Source organism: Delphinapterus leucas, chromosome 12 (genome assembly GCF_059928025.1).
Source record: "Delphinapterus leucas isolate spDelLeu-1000000601 "Yukka" chromosome 12, BTC_Dleu_Yukka2, whole genome shotgun sequence".
Classification (NCBI taxonomy): domain Eukaryota; kingdom Metazoa; phylum Chordata; class Mammalia; order Artiodactyla; family Monodontidae; genus Delphinapterus; species Delphinapterus leucas.
In genome coordinates, this window is record NC_143140.1 from 75,417,898 (window position 1) to 75,438,816 (window position 20,919).

Genomic DNA, 20,919 nt, shown 5'->3' on the forward strand with positions numbered 1-20,919 from the left:
ATCAGAAATAAACATTTATTGTAAAAGATCTGGAAAAAAAAAAGAATTATCCATAGTCTGTAGCCCAAAGACCAACACTGTTAACATTTGGGAATAATTCTTCCCATTCTTTCTTCTACGTGTACTTGTTTGCATCACTATGATCATAACATGTATATGCATAATTTTGCTTCACGTGAGCAGATTAATGATTTATTAGTAGGTAACTGGTTTTTATTCTTAATAATAATTTGAAAGCCCTGACCTTCCTTACCAACCCTTCCTAGTTGCTAGTCCTGTCACATAGCCTAAAACAATGTGCATTTCTCAGTGAAGGCAGTCCTATCACTTGTGACCTTTTTAATTTTCTGTTTGTATTATAGTGCTGTCCATGCTTCCAACACTGAGAGAGGCCTTAATGCAGCAACTCAATTCTGAGAGCCTTACAGCTCTGCTAAAAAACAGGTAAATGCAAGTTACAGCCATTCTCATTTATACATTGCACTGAAAATTTATAGAATGTAACTGAAATACTTTTCAAAAGTCTTTGTTTTCTTATTTTTCTTTCTATTTAGAGCTTATAATAAATAAGCTCATTTAGAAAAAAATATTTACGTACAATATCATTTAATTAATATTTTGTCCATTTATTTATGTTCCACCTTGATGTGCAAAGTATTTAGGGTGACAATATTTGTATGTATTCTGGTTTTCATATGAAGAGATCTTCCGTCACTTTGACACTTTTTCAGAAATTTAATTATTGAGTACTTAGGGAATGTGTTCCTGAACCAGATGTTGTGAAGCGACAGTAATGTTAAATATTAAATATTAACTCTTTAATATTCTTAAAGAGTTTACAGCGTACTAGCTAAAGCATGTGAACATACATTTTAAATAACGAAAGCACATGAACTTACATTTTATATCATTAGCAAAATGAAGTACAAATATAACATGAGCATGTGATAATGATAATTTATCTTACCATGACAGTGTACTGTGTACAAAGCACTTTCATACATAGGACCTTGTATGTGGAGAGTAGTATGTATTGGAGTATTGTAATTTAGTGTGATGCTGTGTTAGTTTGAGAAGACTTCCAGAAGGAAATGGCTTCTTTTAATGAACAAGAAGGGGGGTGGAGGGGAATGGTTTCATTAAATATATTTTAATCATTGTGGCCTTATCGAAAGATATTCATTTTCCTTGTAATCATCCTCCAGTAGTCAGGGGAAAGAAAGTGCTCTTTCTGGGGTGTCTCTTTGTGCCAGGCCCAGTGCTAGGTACATTACTCCCATTTAATTTCCACAGTATCCTTGTGAGGCAGATTTTTTTTTTAACATCTTTATTGGAGTATAATTGCTTTCCAATGGTGTGTTAGTTTCTGCTTTATAACAAAGTGAATCAGCTATACGTATACATATATCCCTATATCTCCTCCCTCTTGCGTCTCCCTCCCACCCTCCCTATCCCACCCCTCTAGGTGGTCACAAAGCACCGAGCCAATCTCCCTGTGCTATGTGGCTGCTTCCCACTAGCTATCTATTTTACATTTGGTAGTGTATATATGTTCGTGCCACTCTCTCACTTCATCCCAGCTTACCCTTCCCCCTCCCTGTGTCCTCAAGTCCATTCGCTACGTCTGTATCTTTATTCCTGTCCTGCCCCTAGGTTCTTCAGAACCATTTTTTTCTTTAAATTCCATATATATGTGTTAGCATACAGTATTTGTTTTTCTCTTTCTGACTTACTTCACTCTGTATGACAGACTCTAGGTCCATCCACCTCACTACAAATAACTCAATTTCATTTCTTTTTATGGCTGAGTAATATTCCATTATATATATGTGCCACATCTTCTTTATCCATTCATCTGTTGATGGACACTTAGGTTGCTTCTGAGGCAGATATTATTAACTGCATTTTGCAAATAGGAATTTAGTGCTCAGGCAGGTTACGCAGCAAGGTGGACAGTTTCTTTGGAGACATTTTCTGTAGTCAGATAATACCTCCCAAAATAACACTGAATTTATATACAATTGGTTTGTGTACTTTTTTTGGATGGGGGTATAAATTGTAATTTTTTTATTAGAAAACAAATATACAACTCGGAATGGACTTGAAGCAAATTGTGTCATAACAGTTTTTAAGTGGCTAAAGCAAAGTTTAAAAATCAAGTAACAGGGACTTCCCTGGTGGTCCAGTGGTTAAGAATCCATCTTCCAACACAGGGGATGCAGGTTCAATGCCTGGTCAGGGAGCTAAGATCCCACACGCCATGGGGCAACTAAGCCTGCACGTCGCAACTACTGAGACTGCGTGCCACAACTAGAGAGAAAGCCCACACACGCGCCACAACAAAGAGCCCACGCACTGCAACAAAAAATTCCACATGCTGCAACTAAGACCCAACGCAGCCAACAATAAAAATAAATTTTAAAAAAATAAATAAAAATCAAGTAACAATAAAAGAAAAGTGTATGAGCACCTGGATAATACACCCATTTTGCAATAGTGCAGCTTTTAAATACATATTATTGACTGTCCATAATCCACACAAAGTTACAACTCTGCACTTCAACAACATGATGACAGTCCCTAAAGAAAATTACTTAAAAAAAGGCATAACCTAGATATTCCCTTATTCAACCAACTGATCAGGTTTTTTAATCTGATTAAAGTATAATGCTAGTGATAAGAATTTTTTCCTTAGTTTCATGATTCTTAGTGGCTGACGCACTTTTACTACTACTTATGGATGTAAGGTTTGGTTTATAAATTAGTTCATGTGATTATATAAAGAAGAAACATATAGAAAAATAAATTTTAATTGCCTTAAGTTTTAGTCTTACTGAGAAGGCAAGACAAATGAAATAAGTGAATACACTTTTATAAAAGCAACACAGACACACATTAAACATAAGTGGGATTCTTTCTTGGTAACCCTGTTTCCTGTAAGGCCCTACATTCCCTGTGTTTTGGGGGATTCAAGATAATTAAGATAAGGTCTCTTTCTCTCTAAGACTTTGTCATCCAAAGGAGGAATTAGATGAAATAAATTGTCATAATTCAAGACATACTATGGTTAGTCTGTGGTAAAATGTGGGGAGAAAATGTGGGAGGCTAGAGAGCAAAGGGATTAATGATGGGTAATCCTGGATAGCTTTAAAGAAAAGGCATGAGGCCTCTTTTCTTTATAACACAGGAGAATTTCTTAAATTCTTGGAAGGATAAGATGCACAACAGTTCTCCTCATTGCCTGTTTCCTCTTTAAACATCTCTGTGTTATTTTTTCTTTCCTTTCTTTTGATTTGAAATTACTATTTGCAGTTTGGGGGCTGGGGGAGGGGAGAATGTCCATTTGAAAAGTATTTGCATAAAGAGACGCTTGAGCCCTTAGAAAGTGTGATTAAAGTAAGGCCTCCAATCTTAGGACTGCTTTTGTATTGGTTTTCAGTCAACTCTGGCCTCATATAAGCCTGTCAAGCAAGTTAATTTTCTCCTTAAACTAATTGTGATAACAACTACTCAGAAATAAATGAAAGGTTTGATAGTCTTATTTTATCAGTTTTATAGTAGCAAATAAACAGCCATCACTGCCTTTAATATTTGGCATTCTTATTGATGATTGATAATGGCAGTGTAGTTTCAATGGCAAAGGATCTTAAACATCCTTCATCACAAGACAGGTAGAACACTTTGAAAGGATTAGTTTAATTCTTAAACATATTTTGGTAGTATTAAAGAGTCTGATTGTATTTAACTTGGAGTTGGTTTCCATCAGACAAATCATTTGAAAGGAATCTTGGCCTAGAAAGTACTTTGTTCTACATAGGTTTGGAATCAGAATCTTTAAAACAGATAAGGTGAATTTTTTTTTCATTTTTTGTAAATGTATATATTAAAAATGATTACCACAGTCAAGCTAATTAACATATCCATCACCTCATGTAGTTACCATTTTTTTGGTGTGTGGTGAGAACACTTAACATCTATTCTCAGGAAATTTCAAGTATACGAAAGCATTATTATCAACTGTATTCACCGTGCTGTACGTTAGGTCTCATCTTATAACTCACTTAAATCTACTTTTAAGTCTGATAGTGGTGAATGTCAACATGAAGAAATGTCCTGTGTGGCTATAATTCAGTCCTGTCCCACCAAAATCATGCCAAATAAGTACAGTTTCCAGACAGATAGCCTAGTTTGCCCTTCCACAGCCTGCTGCTGTTGAGCACTTCCTGTGTTAAAATTTTGGAACCACTGTTTTCTTATCTTGTTTCATTTAGAATTTCTATAAGAATCACTTTGAAATTTATCTTAGATAACATTCAAAAGAAGTGATTTACTTGCATTGAAATACCTAACCCTTGAATTGTGGTTGATTCCCAATTTAATATGGGACTAAAATATGGTGTTCTGCCACAAGGCCTGAACAGTAGCGTAAGGTTGCAGCAGGGCCTGGTAGGATTTTCTCCATATATCTACCACACTTGTGCCGTCTAGGAAAGGGATACCTGAAGCTCTACAGTCTCTCCAGTGCCAAAGAAAGATAAGAAGCTAGTAATATCCCATAATTGTAATGGTAACTCATTGTTTGATTATAATTATAAAGAATATGGGATTGTATTTTTTGTATCTTTGTGGTTTTTTAATTTCATTTTTCTAGTAATTCATTTTTATTGTATTTTACCAAACTGTTCATCTGTGACAGATTAGAAATAAGAAAAAAACCTGGTCCTACCACAAAGGTGATTTGAAAAGCCCTGAACTTCATCCACGTAGTATACACACACAGTGAGTGGAGTACTATGCCATGGTTTTAAAAAAAACAAAAACAAAAAACGATGGCTACTATCTCTATACTATTATGGAATGATCCCCAGGATATATTGTTATATTTTTTTAAAAGATAAAGGAAAATGTGTATAGAATGCCACCATTTATCTAAGGGGGCAGATATGAATATATATACATATTTGCCTATATAAAGGAAAACAATGGGAAGTTAAAGTATATTTTTTTAATAGTTACCTATGAAGAAGAAAAAGAATAAAGGTGGGTAGGAATGGACTTCTTTGAATATACTGTGTTGTATAAATTTGAGTTTGGAACCATATAAATATTTTACATATTTATAAAACTATGTTTAGTGTTTAAAAAGCAATGTTTAAAAAGTGATAGTAAAATAAATGAAATTAACCCAAATGCGTATCTAGTTGATGTTGTAATCACAAAAAGAGAAACTATGCCAAGTGACTTTAAAACAGAAATTTGAGGGCTTCCCTGGTGGCGCAGTGGTTGAGAATCTGCCTGCCAATGCAGGGGACACGGGTTCGAGCCCTGGTCTGGGAAGATCCCACATGCCGCGGAGCAGCTAGCCCCGTGAGCCACAATTACTGAGCCTGTGCGTCTGGAGCCTGTGCTCCGCAATGAGAGACGCCTTGATAGTGAGAGGCCCGCGCACCACGATGAGGAGTGGCCCCCACTTGCCTCAACTAGAGAAAGCCCTCACACAGAAAGACCAAACACATAAATAAATTAATTAATAAATTAATTAATTAATTAAAAAAATAGAAATTTGTGTGTTTTTAGTGGGATATATACTCTTAGAGCATACAGAATTGAAAAAAAAAAACTTAAACTCTTTTCACTGTTGCTATTGCTGTTCTGAGACCGTTGTCCATAGAGTGAGGGATGAAGCAAATTAGTAATTATGTTAGTTTCACTGATTTCTAGTGTAAGCAAAAAGAAATACAGATGTAAGAACAATGAGATTGTTAAAAAACCCAGTGGTCCTAATTTTGAATTAGAAGTATCAATATGAATTCATGATGTATTTTATCTCTTTGAATATATGTTCATATAAATAAATAAATACATACATATATTGATATTTACTAGCTTAGTCTACTGAAAAGGCTTAGAAATAATGACCTACCCAGTAGCAATGAACATCCTTAATCAAAGGATTAAGTCTCAGACTACCATTTTCCACTACTAGGAACCAGGACTCTCAGAGAAATGGATGATTTCAGGTTCGCAGCAAGAATTGAACAAGATGATCCCAGAACAGCTTTTTATGTCAGAGAGCAAGGAAGTTGTCAAAGACTAAAGGGGTCGTGTCAAAAGGACTTAGGAACTAACCTGAATAGTCCCACAATAGTCAAAGATGGGCAGTTTGAACATCAGTAAGGATAATAACTACAGTGGGTAGAAACACATCAAACACACATTTAAACGCATGTGTTTGTAATGATACTTTTAAACAAAAAATACTTCATTACTTACCTTTGAAGAGTTATAGAACCTACTGCATTATTTATAAAACAGTAAATAAGGGAAAGAAATAAATATTCCTGCTTTTCCTGTCTGATTTTATAATACACATATGCATATGCTCAGAAGGAGGAGAAAGACTGGAAGGATATACACCAGGATACTATGAAAATGGTTATTATCAGTTACTGAAATTACAGTTGTTTTTACTATATTTTATGGGCTTTGTTTTCTGCAGTTATCCTGTGATAAAATATAATTAAGTATAGAGCTGTAAAGTTCAAAGTTTTCTGTTAGATTACCTATATTATTATTTTCTGATATTTTTCTTTAGGCCTTCAAACAAGCTAGACATATGGGAGGATCTGAAGATAATAAGTAAGCCTGCGTATTCTGTGCAACAGAACAGCCTTAAAATATTTTTAACGGGGAATTTTTGTACTCTATTATGTGGGTAACTCTTCTTTACCTACCTCATAGAGTTTTTGTCAGATTAAATAATTCTCATAAAGCAAGTAGATCAATGGTCATAGAAACTACTCAATAAATTTTAGCGGTGGTGGTGGTATTATTATTGTTATGATAATATGTAAACCTGTCCTAGACTACATATATGCATATTAGGTACTGATATCTACAGTATATACTTTGAAGGAAGTTTTTACTCCAACCCAGATAGTAACTTTACTTTGATATTGTATGCAAACTTTGATTAGTGATAAAAATTTGTAGCAAAAAGCTGCCCTAGAATAGATGTATCTCCATGTCTCAGAACTTCATACTGTCAGTTATTCCTGTGTTTTCCTATCCATTCAACTAATCCTTATCAACTGAATCATGCTTAAACTTTACCTATTTGAAAATGAACTAAACTTTTGTACTACCCTGTATTTCCTTTCAGCTATTGTACTTTCTCACATCCATTGTATAATACAAAAGATTTCTACATTCCCTGTCTTTCCTTCTGCACTCCTACTCACTGTTTGACATACTAGAGCCTGGTTTCCAGTTGTGTATCTCCACCCCAGCAGATGTCTCAAGCATCAGTAGTAACTTCTGTGTTGCTAAATCCACTGGACATTTTCATCCTACTAGACCTCTCCACAAGAGTCAGCACCTTTCTCTCTCCTCTGTTTTGAACACGCTGTCCTAGCCGGGTCTCTGGGTGTTTCCCTGTCTTTGTGTACCTTCCTCCAGCCCTTTAATGGGCTTATCCTTTATCCCCTTTTACCTGCCATTGACGGCTGGAGCTCTTCCATGCTCAGCCCTCTTCTCTTACTCAGGACTGGCTCCCTGGACAGCTCTGAGTTCTGAGGCTGCAACACTTAGTGCTTCCCAGTCCTTTCTTTTTTTCCTTTCTAAGCTGATAATATATAACCCTTCACTGAATATATCCGTTATTGTTTTTTTTGGTTATTGTTTCAATTAAGAGATCATTCCTAATTTACAATAAACATTTTTTAAGCAGATAAACTATGAAATGTTTTGAATTGATATATTTTTGTACTTGAAACAATTACAAATGTATTTTTAAAGTCATCTTATGAAAAAATAACTGTAGGAATGGTTTGTGATTTTACACATTTGTTTATATTTTAATAATTAGTACCAAGTGGTTTTCTTTTCTCTGTAAAGGTTTCACAAGAAGTATCGTAGCTGTGTACAGTACTTGCATGCTGGTGGTTCTTTTGCGAGTCCAGTTAAACATAATTGGTGGATATATTTACCTGGATAATGCAGCAGTTGGCAAAAATGGCACCGTAAGTTTAATAGACTTCAATAGATATTGCCCTTTCTTTCAAGAGGTTCAAAATTTAACCAAATATTATTTATCATGATAATTCATATAGAATAAATATCTTTATATTTCATGTGATTATAAACTTTTAGCATTATTATTCTTCATATTTTGAAGCTAGGCTTTTTGTTATGTTAAAGAATAGTATTTTTCCTGTCGTTCCAGGTCCTAAAGAATCTCAGCTCAAGTTATAATGAAAATATTATTATTTACTAATAATATTGGGTACCTTATTTCTGTTTTATACAGACAGTTCTTGCCCCCCCAGATGTCCAACAGCAATATTTATCAAGTATTCAACACCTCCTTGGAGATGGTAAGATTCTTATTCGTGACCTGTAAACTAATTCTGATTCATTCATTTGTAGTATTGAGGAATTGAAAAAGTCAACAACGCTTTTATGTTTGTTTTTGCTTTAATAGGCCTGACAGAATTGATTACTGTCATTAAACAAGCTGTGCAGAAGATTTTAGGAAGGTAAGGCATTTTGCTTTGGCTTTTCTGACTTACTGATTCTGATGAATAAAAGAAAAATTCGAATTGTTCTAATGAAGCTAGTGATTTGACAAATGGTGGTCTGCGAAACTCTTAACCTAATATGGACACAGCCCTGCGGTGTTACATTGTGGAATCCATTTTCTTCATCAGTATCAACCTTTTCATAATAAGGGAAAAGATTTAATGTTTCATTGTTTATTGATTGATTTCCAAACAAACCAGAGATATTTGGGTCATGAGATAAAAAACCTGCTTTTAAAAATCTGTGTCTGAGGCTTTTAACTCCCGTTCATACAGTGGGAATTTTCTTGTGAAATCTGCAGCAAGATTTTTCTTGGTCCTTAACGGGTAGCTGATTTCTTAATCTACTCTAGTGATTTCACAGTCAGCAGTTTCAGGGTTTGACTGGTTGAAACAGGATCTCAGGTAGTAACCTGTTAGGGTAAGAGTGTGTATAGGATGTGTTGTATAGTTTCAATTTATCCCAGTTCCCTTTTCTCTGTTTCTAGTGTTTCTCTTAAACATTCTTTGTCCCTTTTGGACTTGGAGCAAAAACTAAAAGAAATCAGAGATCTCGTTGAGCAACATAAATCTTCTTCTTGGATTAATAACGATGGATCCAGATCTTTATTGTGCCATTATATGATGCCAGATGAAGAAACTCCGTTAGCAGTTCAGGTGCTTAATTCATAACCATTTAACCAAACGAATTACTCTTTTTTTTTAAGGTTTTTTTCACTATCTCTTAAAATTTAGATTTCTGAGTCTCTTGAAAGGTAAGTGATTGAAAGACATGTGTTTTAGTAATTTAAATAAAACCTCATTAATTTAGAAAACAAACTGTAAATGGAACTGACTTCCAGTTAGAAAAAACTTTAGATATTCAGCAGAATTTTATTGAATATTCGTTATGTGACAGACACTAGTATGATTGGGATATAAAATGAATAAGATGTATTCATTACACCTGGGGAACACAGGAGACAAATTCAATTCCTTTGGCTAGAGCATTTCTGTATGAGGTCAGGTAACAGAAGATAAAGCTGGTAGTTGGGGCAAGATCCTAAAGAGCTTTGTGTGCCAAGATAAAGAGTCAACTTCCATTTCAAATTCTAATCAAGCCAGTACCACAATCACATTTGCTTTTTAAGATGAATCAATGATGGCATTATCTGAATGGACTGAAGGAGTCATCCAGTTGAGAAACAAAGAAGGCCTAATCTAACATATATCAACTATGGTGTTGCTATACACTGGTGTGTCCCAGCCAGTTGTGATTTAAGTTATTCATTGGTTAAGAATAATAAAAATGCCAAAGGTTACAGGTTATAGACCTCATTTTTTAAAAATTTTATACCTAAGTGGATTGCATCCATTCTTTGCCATTGAGAGAAGAATATCTCTCACTTAACAATTGGAGAAGTCTTAGACCAGAGAGGCCCCTATGCCATACCTCAGCATAAAGGTCCTGTTAGAACAAAGACTGCCATGTTTTTCATTGCCTGCCGGTTTCCCCCTTGCCCAGAAACCCCAGAGATAGATGTTTGTGGGTACTGAGAGACCCTGCATTCATGAATAGGCCAAAAAACAAATTGCAAACCATCTGAGGAAACCCTGTGAACTGCAGGATGGAGGCTAAATTGAACGAGCAGAACAGACCTGACAGAATTAATGAAAGAAACAGGAGAAAACTTACTTACAAATTAGAATCTCAAGGAGATGCAATAATAGTATTTAAAAAGCTTTCTGGAATGATAAAGCAATTTCCAAATTTTAAAATTCAACAGTGGAATTAAAAAAGAAAATTATTCAAAAGAACGGATGAAGAGAGGGATGATAGACCAAATCTTACCTGAGTTAAATTTAAACCTGCAACTTCAGATTGAAAGGACACACAGAGCCGTAGACTAAACTAGATTGATGAGAAAAGACACATACATATCCTGATAAAAAGTCTTAACAATCAAAGAAAAAAAATCCCTGGCCTCTGCAACCTCAAAGGCTATTTTTTTCTTTGTAAGTATATTCTAGAAATGTGTCCAAGAGGGGTCAGATAAACAAAGATCTTACTGTGACTCATGTTCTAAATACTGCTTACCTGTGCACATGAACCTTTATAGTGTTTTGAGTTTAACATTTTTTGATTGTTGATAGAACACAGACTTTTAGGCTTCCTGAACTCCTGAGTTTATTAATATGATTTGTTTCATCATAACCCTGTGCTAATATTTGAAACCCTGAAATGTGGCCTTTTAATTTCACAGGCCTGTGGGCTTTCTCCTAGAGATGTTACCACTATTAAACTACTCAATGAAACTAGAGACATGTTGGAAAGGTATGTATACTGCATGTAACAGAAAGCATGTGCTTCTTTTTTGAATGTACTTATGACCATTTTATAGTTTTTTTTGAACAACGTTCAACATAATATTTTGTTAAAATTAAATTTAAAATCTATTCCCCTGCCTTAAGTAGGATTTCCTACCTAAACTAATGGTCCTCTTATTAGGGTGGGGAGGGAAGCAAAGATTTTTTTTTAGGATACCCATGCCTTGCCCCCACCTACTTTCCTAGCCTAGAGACTCTGATCTACTAGTTAAGGCACTGGAAGATAGTTAGCGTTTATATTTTGAGGAAAGCTTTCAAGGGTGATTCTCATATGCTCAGTGTGTAGTGGTAAATGGTTAACAACCAGCCCTGTAAAGAAAAAAGACCAGAAACAAATTGTAGCCACAGCAGTGCTGACTACCAACTTGACGTCACTCAGTGCTGACTTGGAGAGTTGGGAAAAGATGCTCTTGGCAGCCAAAGCTAGCCAGCTCCAGCTAGGCCTCAGGTGTAGACACATGTACACACATGCTTATGTGTATGCACACACACCTGTACTCAATTTTGAGAACTACTTCCCCTAACCCTTTCAGGATAGTCTATAATGTTCCTGAATCTTTGAGTGATAAAAATTTCACATCCTCCCTAAACTGAGTATTACTATTTTAAATTACCCAGAAGAGAGCCAGAGTGTTAGAAATGGAAAAAACATCAGATTATGCATTAGAAGACGAGAGGACCTAGATTCAAGGTTGGCTGTCCTATTTATTATCTGGTCAACCTTGATTGAGCCACTTAACACTCGTTGAGGTAGTTCTATCATTGTGAAATCTTAGTGGTAATACCAGTTCCATCCACTTTATCTTAAGTGATTAAAATATCAAAGTTTCTTTTCAATTAAAGATAATTTAAGATCATTTTTTCTAGTTTTTTTCTAGTTCTGTTTTCTGGGCAAATTATATCCTTTGTTTATAATATTTTTTCATAATCTTGAAGAAAATCAGCAAATTTTTAGGTTAACTCAGCTACTGACTCTACTATCTGAATTCATCAAGTTCTAGTCCCTTGACTTTCTACAGTAGCGATCTCTACCTTTTTCTTATTCAAACCACTCCATGAAGCTCTAGAAAAAGGTCATCAGTGAACTTTTGCCAAATCCAGTCAACATGTAATGCTCATCTTACTTGGCCTTTCTCTAGTAATTGACACTGGTGATCAAGGCTTTCTTGAAATTCCTTTCTCTTACGGCTTCAATGAAAAATCTAATTTTTCTCTCAGTTCTCAGATCATTTCTTCTTAGGTTCCTCTATGCCTGCCTTTCCTTTAAATATTAGTGTTTCCCAGGTATTTGTTCTTATTTCATCCTCAGGCTGCCCCAAGCAATTTTATATACTCCTATTAATTTACTGTCTGTATGTTAGTAATTCCCAGACTTATAGCCCTAGCCCTCCACTCTCATGAGTTGAATTGAGATTTCTACATGTCGAAGATAGAACTAATCTGTTCAACTAGGCAGTTTCTAACTCTCATAGCATACATATATTATTCTTTATATCAAAGAGTTTTTGTGAGGTACTGACATGATGTAACAAAAAGAGCTTGAACTTTAAGATCAAAAAGGCCTGAGTTCAAATTCTGGCTCCCATATTTACTAATTACATAACCTTTGGACAGATTTCTTCATCCCTCAAGTATCCAGTTCCTCATCTGTTGTACATGTTAATAAAATATTCTGTTTCACTGGGATGATATGATAGAGTATATAAGGCAAACCAATAACCTGTGACTATAAGAGGATTCCTCTTCAAGTGTTTCCTCAAGAGAAGTAATACTATTTATTGATATTTATAAAAATACACTTATAAAGTGCTGCCTAATGTAAGAAAATCTAGCAAAATGCATGAATAATCTCATTGTGTTGTGCTAAATAATAAGCTCACTTTTTATGCTTAACTTTTAAGATTGACTCCTTGATATATTTTTATAGTGTTTTAGTCTAAAAACTAAATTGTGACTAGAAATGTTGGTGGTTGTCAAAGGTAACCACATCGTTACTAAATTTGTGTCCTTTTCGATTGAAAATCTGAAAAGTAACTTATCCTCTTATTTTGTGTAGTCCAGATTTTAGTACAGTTTTGAATACCTGTCTAAACCGAGGATTTAGTAGACTGCTAGACAATATGGCTGAGTTCTTTCGACCTACTGAACAGGACCTGCAACACGGTAACTCCATGAATAGGTAAGAAGACATAAAAGAATGTTATCAGTCTAAAGAATGTTCTAATAAAATAGTGCTTTGGGATGTGTTTATTTTTTGTTCCAGGTAACAAAAATATCTTAGAGGATAAATTTGAATGTTTGTTTTTTCAACAAATTAAACTCTGTTCAACCAATGACTCCTTCATTAGGAGGAGCTCTTTCAGTATTCAATATTAAAACTTTTCATTTCTTCCAAAAATTTTGCCACTATATAAAGTACTTAAGTTGTGAAACTATTTTTCTATAGGCCAAATTTCAATTATTGGGGCTTTTTAGATTTAACTCTTTAGAATACAAAACTGAAAATGTTATTTAAGTTTTAATGTTTTCTCTTATATTATTCCAGTACTATAAGCCATAATTAGCCTGTATAATTCAGCCAAGCATTCTTGTTTCTAAATTCCCACTTGATGAATTATCTCCTAGTTCTACAGCCCTTATTGTAGGATTAGGAATGTTTAGTTAGTGCAATTGGTAGCGATTTTAATCATAACTATTACTAAGTCATGGATTCACACTGCCAAAAGATATCTTATGGTTTTATTATATTCTTATCATCTCAGCATGAGCACCTTGAATCTCCTATTAGGATTTACGCTCTTTTGCAGTTTTTTAAGTTAAATTCAGAAAATAATAGGTACTAAATCAATGTTAACTGACTATAAACTCATCTGTTAAAATTAAGGGTAACAGTAACTGATATGCAGTATGTATGTGCAATGTCCAATTTAATTCTGAAATACACAGGGCAAGACTATTTTATTTGCCCAGTTCTCTGGGACCCATCTTTATTATACAAAAAGGAATAATTTGCAGTTAACATTGAGGATTTGGAATGCCTAGCATCATAAAATTTATTTTCTGAAGCAGTTTAAATATCATCCTAAAATCTTCTTTAGCAGTTCTTTAAATTATCAAAAAAAATTTCAGCCTCTATAAAATACTCAAGGTGCTCCAGTCAACAAAATTTCACTATAATCTCTACCTAGCAGAAGTATTAGTCATTTCCTGAGTAGTTATAAGAATTGTAATAGTTGATATAATATAAACAAATACTTGATCTTATACACTAAAGAATTATAAAAATTATGTTACAATTACATCAGCCATTGATAGTCTTTTCTGAACTCCTGTAGTACTCATTATCACTCCTGTAGTACTCAGTGTTTATACTTAACTATTGGCAAAGAGAGAAGGTATCACTAATTATGTGCACTACAATTAATAATCCAGAACCCTCAAGAGAATTAACAGAAAAATGATGTAAACTAATAAAACATTAAATTTTACATATATATGTATATATTTATATATATACTATATATACAACATGTGCATATAACATATGTGTGTATATAAACATATATATATATAATATTAAAAGTTTTCCTATCACAAGAAACAACCCAATAGAAAATATGATGGATAAACATGGGATGTAAAAGAAAAACTATACACTTAAAGTATGAATATAGATATGAGTCCTAAATAAGATATAAACAAATGAAATCCAGAAATATATAGCAGTAATACTAGTGACCAGTACTTCTGTTTTCTTTTTCTACGTACAAGTATGATAGGTATTTTTCAGAACATTATCTCATTGAATTCTTAAAATAGCCCTAGGAAGTAAGTACTAGTATCTTCCTCTTGCCACAGGTGAGGAAACTAAGACAGAGAAAAATTAAATAATTTGTGGTCACGCAGCCAGCGAGTAGCAAAGCCAGATGTTCACTCACATTTGTCTCACATCAGAGCCTGGAATTTCTAGTTATTCTCCAAGACTGTGACTAATTAGGGTTTATTTTAAGAATGCAAGGAAGTTTAAACATTAACAAAGTTATTACACTAATTCATAACATTAATAAGTTAATAGGACAAAAAACAAGCATCATCTTCAGTGTTGCTGAAAAAGCATTCAATAAAATATAACTTTTATTACTGATAAAACCTCTTCTAGAAATAAAAAATCCTTTTTATATAATAAGATATTTGAATCAAAAGCAAATGTTATACTTAATGGCAACACACTAGAATTATTTCCATTAAATTAAAAACAGTATAAAGATGGTCACTATTGACATATTTATTCAGCATCATTTTATTATTATAACCAGTGCAGTAAGACTAGGAAGAGACAATTTTGAGAACCAAATTCAGGAATGCCAGTGATTTTTATATATTTATTTTGCAAAGAGACACTTACTGAATGTTTATTACTGTATAATGAACTGTTAGTTGACTCTTGATTTTCTAAGTTAAATTCTTATCTTCAGAAAATGACATTAGTTTCAGAAAGGGAGAGAAAAAAGTTATTGTTATATGAAAGTGACATGATTTTATACTTAGAAATCCAAGAGAATCAGCTAAAATTTGTAAAGTTAGCTTCCCAAAATTAATCTATAAATGTGGTCAAAGTACCATCAAAATCCACTGAGGATTAGAGAGTGGTTGCTTTGTTATTTTTGAACCTGAAAAATTGATAGTACTGGGCTTCCCTGGTGGTGCAGTGGTTGAGAGTCTGCCTGCCGATGCAGGGGACACGGGTTCCTGCCCCAGTCTGGGAAGATCCCACATGCCGTGGAGCGGCTGGGCTCGTGAGCCATGACCACTGAGCCTGCGTGTCCGGAGCCTGTGCTCCGCAACGGGAGAGGCCACAACAGTGAGAGGCCCGCATACCGCAAAAAAAAAAAAAAAAAAAAAAAAAAAAAGTGGTAGTACTAAAGGAGGAATAAAGGGCTGAGAATACTCAAGAAATTATTGAAGAAGTAGAGCAATGAATACTTTCCCTATAGAACATGTATTATAAGGTACAGTTATTCAAATAATATGTTACTAGGAATAGATACCATAGCTTCATCTAAAAATCCAGAAACAGGCTCTAAAATATACAAGATATAAAATATGATAAAAGTGAGGAAGAGATGTATTATTTAGTAAATAACGGTAAGACAGTCATTGTAAGATGACTAATTGTAAAATAAAGTTAGAGCCCTTCTGTACCATACTTATAGCCAGAAACAAAAACAAAAGCAAAAACCAGGGGGTTTAAACAATCAAAACATAAATGAAGTGATAGAAAACAGGTGAATATTTAGCTGATTCAAGATGGAGAACGTTTTTCTAAGAATGAAAGTAAAGAACTTTATATGAATAAAATAATGTTTGGCGGTAAAATTTAAAAGTTAAAGATCAAGCAAGTTATAACTTTATAATCAATATTAAATGCAAATGATATATTGGGGAAGTATTTGCAAATTATATGCATCATATACAGAGGTTAATAGCATTATATACGCATCAGTTAAGGAAGGAAACCCAAAGAAGGAGATGGTCAGAGACACAAACGTAATTCACAAAAGAGCAGGTAGAGATGACCAATTTGTCCATTCATCTAAAATCTGTTTATTAAACATCTGCTGTTTATCAAGTACTTTACTAAGTCTCTGTCCTCACGGATCTTATAATCTAGTAGGAGAAACAGACAGTAAACATAATTGCATAAACTATGGTAAGTGTTATATAGGAAAAGAATGTTGAGCATATAATAGAAGTATTTGAACAAACATGGAAAGTCAAGCAGAGTTTGCAAGGAAATAATTTGAACAAGAACAAAAAGATGAGGTCTTGGATAGAGTGAGGCAGTTGACATTCAGAGCAGAAGGCATAGCGCAAAGACTTTGAAGACAGGAGGACCACAGTAACACTTCGAGGACCTGGAAGACCAGTGTGGTAGCTGAAAGGATGGAACTAGGGAAAGAATGGTGTGAGATGAAGTTGGAGAATTCAGCACATACAGGTTATGATTGTCAGCTTGAGAATGCTGGGGAGCCACTAGAAAAGTGGCAGGAGAGTGACAGGATGGGATTTACATTGTAGGATCACTTTGATTGCTTTGTGAAGGTGGAATTGGGAAAGTAGACATTGGGGGTGGGACATAGCAATGGATGAATGAAACTTTTATTAATCGTGTCAACAAGTATGTTTTGAGCACACACTGCACCAGGCCCTTTACAAAGTGCTAGGATAATACAGTGAGTGAGGTAGGCATGAAACCACATGGACCTTGTGTGGTAGTGCTGTCTTCAATTTCTGTGGAAGACAAATTCACTAACATATAAAGAGACACATCAAACAAAAATCATGACAGGTTTTGAAAAATGCTGCAAAGGTACCAAGGGGGAGAAGTGGTGGGGTGGGGGGTGGGATGGTGAGATGAATTGGGTGATTGGGATTGACGTGTATACACTACTATGTATAAAATGGATAACTGTTAAGAACCTGCTGTATAAAAAATAAATTAAATTTAAAAATTCAAAACAAAAAAAGAAAAATGCTGCAAAGGTACTGTGAAGGAGAATAATGACTGATCTCTTCAGGAATGCATAAATCTCTCCACTTTTTTCATTTTAAGCATTCCCTCAAATCTTAGCACAGCATACTAGTTAGATACCATAGCTTCAGCATTTTCATGATATTTAAAAGGAAAATTTTAGTGTAGTCCCAGGTTTAAATGTATGAAATGTGATATTTTATGTAATAAACCAAGCCTTTAACCCACACACAAAAAGTAGTTTCATTAGTTGACAGTCATTATATATATAGTCACACATAACATTCATTCATTCATTCATCCAGGAAATGTTTATTGAGCATTTACAGGTTAGAAGGTCATTGCTGTGGTCTAGAGAAGAGATAATGCTTAGTGTGGATAGGTTTGGCAATGGGGAGAAGTAGACACATTTAAGAAATATTGAGGATTGTGGAGAGGCTGGATATAGGCAGGAGAAGGAAGTACCGATGATCCCAGGTTTCCTACTTACTCAGCTGACTAGATGACAGTACAGTTCACTGAAGTAGAGGAAAAAAATTTTGACATTGCTAGTAATTAAGAGAAATACAGACCAAAACTGTGAGATGCCATTTTCAGCTATCAGACATATGAAGGTTAAAGAAAAAGATAATGCTTGATGTAGAAAGAAGGCATGATAGAGCAGGTATCCTCATAAACTGTTAGAGAAGCAGAGAGCATTTGGCAATACACATTTTAAAGCTTAAAAGCATTCATACCCTTCGACCCAGTAATTTACTGTAAATACAAAAAGTTATTTATATTAAGGAATATTAGGCAAAAACTTAAATGCCCAGCTGTAGGGAGCTGATGATACAAACTGTCACAGCTAGAGGATGGATTACTATATAATTATTAAAAAACAGACAAAAACATTGGAAGAACTTTTAATGAGATGGAAAAATGATTATAACCTGTGAATAAAAATGCAAAACAAGTGTTGCTTGGGAGGTTATAGTTGTGTGTTAAAAACACAAAAAGTATAGATATGTATATATAAAAAATTACTGGAAGGGGCTTCCCTGGTGGCGCAGTGGTTGAGAGTCCACCTGCCGATGCAGGGGACACCGGTTCGTGCCCCGGCCCGGGAAGATCCCACATGCCGCAGAGCGGCTGGGCCCATGAGCCATGGCCGCTGAGCCTGCACGTCCAGAGCCTGTGCTCCGCAATGGGAGAGGCCACGACAGTGAGAGGCCCGCGTACCGCAAAAAAAAAAAAAAAAAAAAATTACTGGAAGAAATTAATTATGATGTCAATTGACATAATAGTTGTTATTTCTAGGTGGTAGAATTATATGTGGTTTTTATTTTCTTATTAGTACTTTTCAATGACTATTACTTTTATAATTAAAATATTAAGTTCCTATAAGATAATTTAAGAAAATAATTATTACTGTGATGATTTTTCAGTCTTTCCAGTGTCAGCCTGCCTTTAGCTAAGATAATTCCAATAATAAATGGACAGATCCATTCAGTTTGCAGTGAAACACCTAGTCATTTTGTGCAGGTAAGAGGAAAGCTTGGGGGTATTATTAAAAACAGACTGTACTCTTGGTTGTGGTCCTATTTGTCCAACATAAAATTACATTTCTCTTCTATGATATTTGTTCAAAGAAACCAAAAACTTGAAACCACATGTAGAGTATGGTAGAATGACCCATGAGAGTAATAATGTATCATGGCACTTTTATGAGGTTGGGAATACCTTTCTCCATGTTATAGTCCAACACGTGTTACACAGACTACATTTTAGTCCAAATACATTCTAGTGGTCAGTTGAATTTACAGTGTTACTGTTTTGCATTAAGCTGTGCTAGTAGAAAAGTTGAGCCTTGAGGCAAATCAGCAAACTAATTCCTCACATTTTGAGGAAAAATTTAAAATTTTTGTGGGAAAGTAAAGCATCTTAATAGCTAGTAAATACAACAGTTAATAGTGCACCAATATACTGCTCATTAAAAACTGCATACTCAGTCGGTTATTTAAATTTTTCATTAGACTACCTATAACTCCATCTCCTTTCTTAGGAAAGCATTTTAGAATACATTGAGTAAGACTGATTTTATTAAAAGGACAACTTTGAATCCATAGGTTTTTTTCCAAGTCACTTGCAAACTTGGAAACTGTATAACAAGTAATAAATCACTCACACCTCAGTTCCAAACCACTGCCATAATGTGCAGTGCGAAGAGACCTAAGTGTAAAGATGGTATCTTCTCAGTATCGTTTATCTCTGTGGATTTCTGCTTGAGGACATGAAGAGTCCTGAGACTGTGGGTTGTAATTCTTCCTTTCTCTGTATAGTGTCATGAGCTTGTCCTTAACGTGCTACTTTTCCTCACTGTCCTCTTCAGTCTTCTGTGTCATCCTCTCACCCATGAGAATTAGCCATTCATATTTCAGAAGAAAGAATGAATAAGGCTGATCTCATTTCACTTAATTTTAAGCTTAATTTAAGCTCAAAAAATCTTAATTAAAAACTTAGTTTTAAATTTTCTGTTTATTTTTAAAAATTTTTACATGTATATTAGTGTGAGAAAAAAAGTTATAACTTCTGGCATTTACACCTTAACTTTATCTTTCTCCATTTTCATGAAGTCTCTGGCTTCATCAGCAAGCTGTTCATCTTGACAAGTGGGAAATACAGCTAAGCGTAATACAACACCAGCTCTGGTGCTTAAGTAATTTATGTTCTACATTAATTAAAGTCTGTATAATTGAGGATGAAGACAAAAGGTTTCAACCTAGTAAAACCATCATTGATACGAATGCTTAGTAAATTTTCTTAGTGTGACTGGATGTAGATTGAGTTTATAAACTAGACCATTAATTGACAAGACTTCCACCAATTTTTTTAACTATGATTTCTATGAGTTAAAATGCCACGTGGTATTCAGAGAATTTAACGTTGAATTTGTGAGATCAAGAGTTACCTAAGCTCACTTGGGTTTTCTGATGCTTAGGAGAAAACACAAAGGATAGGTTCACTTCTTGTTTCTCTGCTGCTCACAGGGCACTTAATGGTTTCTGTTGTCATAGATCCTTTCACTATCTGGAGAAGCCTATGGACGCCCCCTCAGAATAATGCCTATAAATGCATATTGTAAAATACATAGGTTTTAAAGAAAACCAATTGCATACAGTTTTAAAATACTTTTAAAAATCAAATTTACGATATAGCAATATTGCTTCTTTGTTCATGCATTAAATAACAAGATGTAATGGCACTTCATGTAACTTCCACAACTGTCTATCATATGATGTAAAAATGTCTGATTTCTACTAAAGGCAAATTCATAGGTTCTGCTACTACTATCAGTTTGTTGCTTACGTTCATAACTGAAGGAAATGCTAGATTTTAGTTGAAGGTTAATGAAAATAAAGATGTAATTTTTTCCTTATCTACATTCACAGATCCCTTAAG

At 34.4% G+C, this 20,919-nt stretch overlaps 1 protein-coding gene across 5 annotated transcripts in view; it reads left to right on the forward strand.

Moving 5' to 3' along the window:
• PEX3 (peroxisomal biogenesis factor 3) overlaps positions 1 to 20,919 on the forward strand; it is a 50,278-nt gene that overhangs the window by 12,759 nt on the left and 16,600 nt on the right. For 3 of the 5 annotated variants that reach the window (XR_016395242.1, XM_022558203.3, XM_022558182.3), the window contains exons 3-11: positions 363 to 444; positions 6,596 to 6,711; positions 7,897 to 8,021; positions 8,309 to 8,375; positions 8,483 to 8,537; positions 9,068 to 9,236; positions 10,823 to 10,893; positions 13,003 to 13,125; positions 18,906 to 19,002. Coding sequence is in view for 4 of the 5 variants with exons in the window: in XM_022558203.3 (XP_022413911.1) it covers positions 363 to 444; positions 6,596 to 6,711; positions 7,897 to 8,021; positions 8,309 to 8,375; positions 8,483 to 8,537; positions 9,068 to 9,236; positions 10,823 to 10,893; positions 13,003 to 13,125; positions 18,906 to 19,002 (905 nt within the window). In the remaining variant the exon portion in view is untranslated. The remainder of the gene's footprint in view (positions 1 to 362; positions 445 to 6,595; positions 6,712 to 7,896; positions 8,022 to 8,308; positions 8,376 to 8,482; positions 8,538 to 9,067; positions 9,237 to 10,822; positions 10,894 to 13,002; positions 13,126 to 18,905; positions 19,003 to 20,919) is intronic. The other 2 variants (XM_022558213.2, XM_022558223.3) reach the window with 2 other exon arrangements.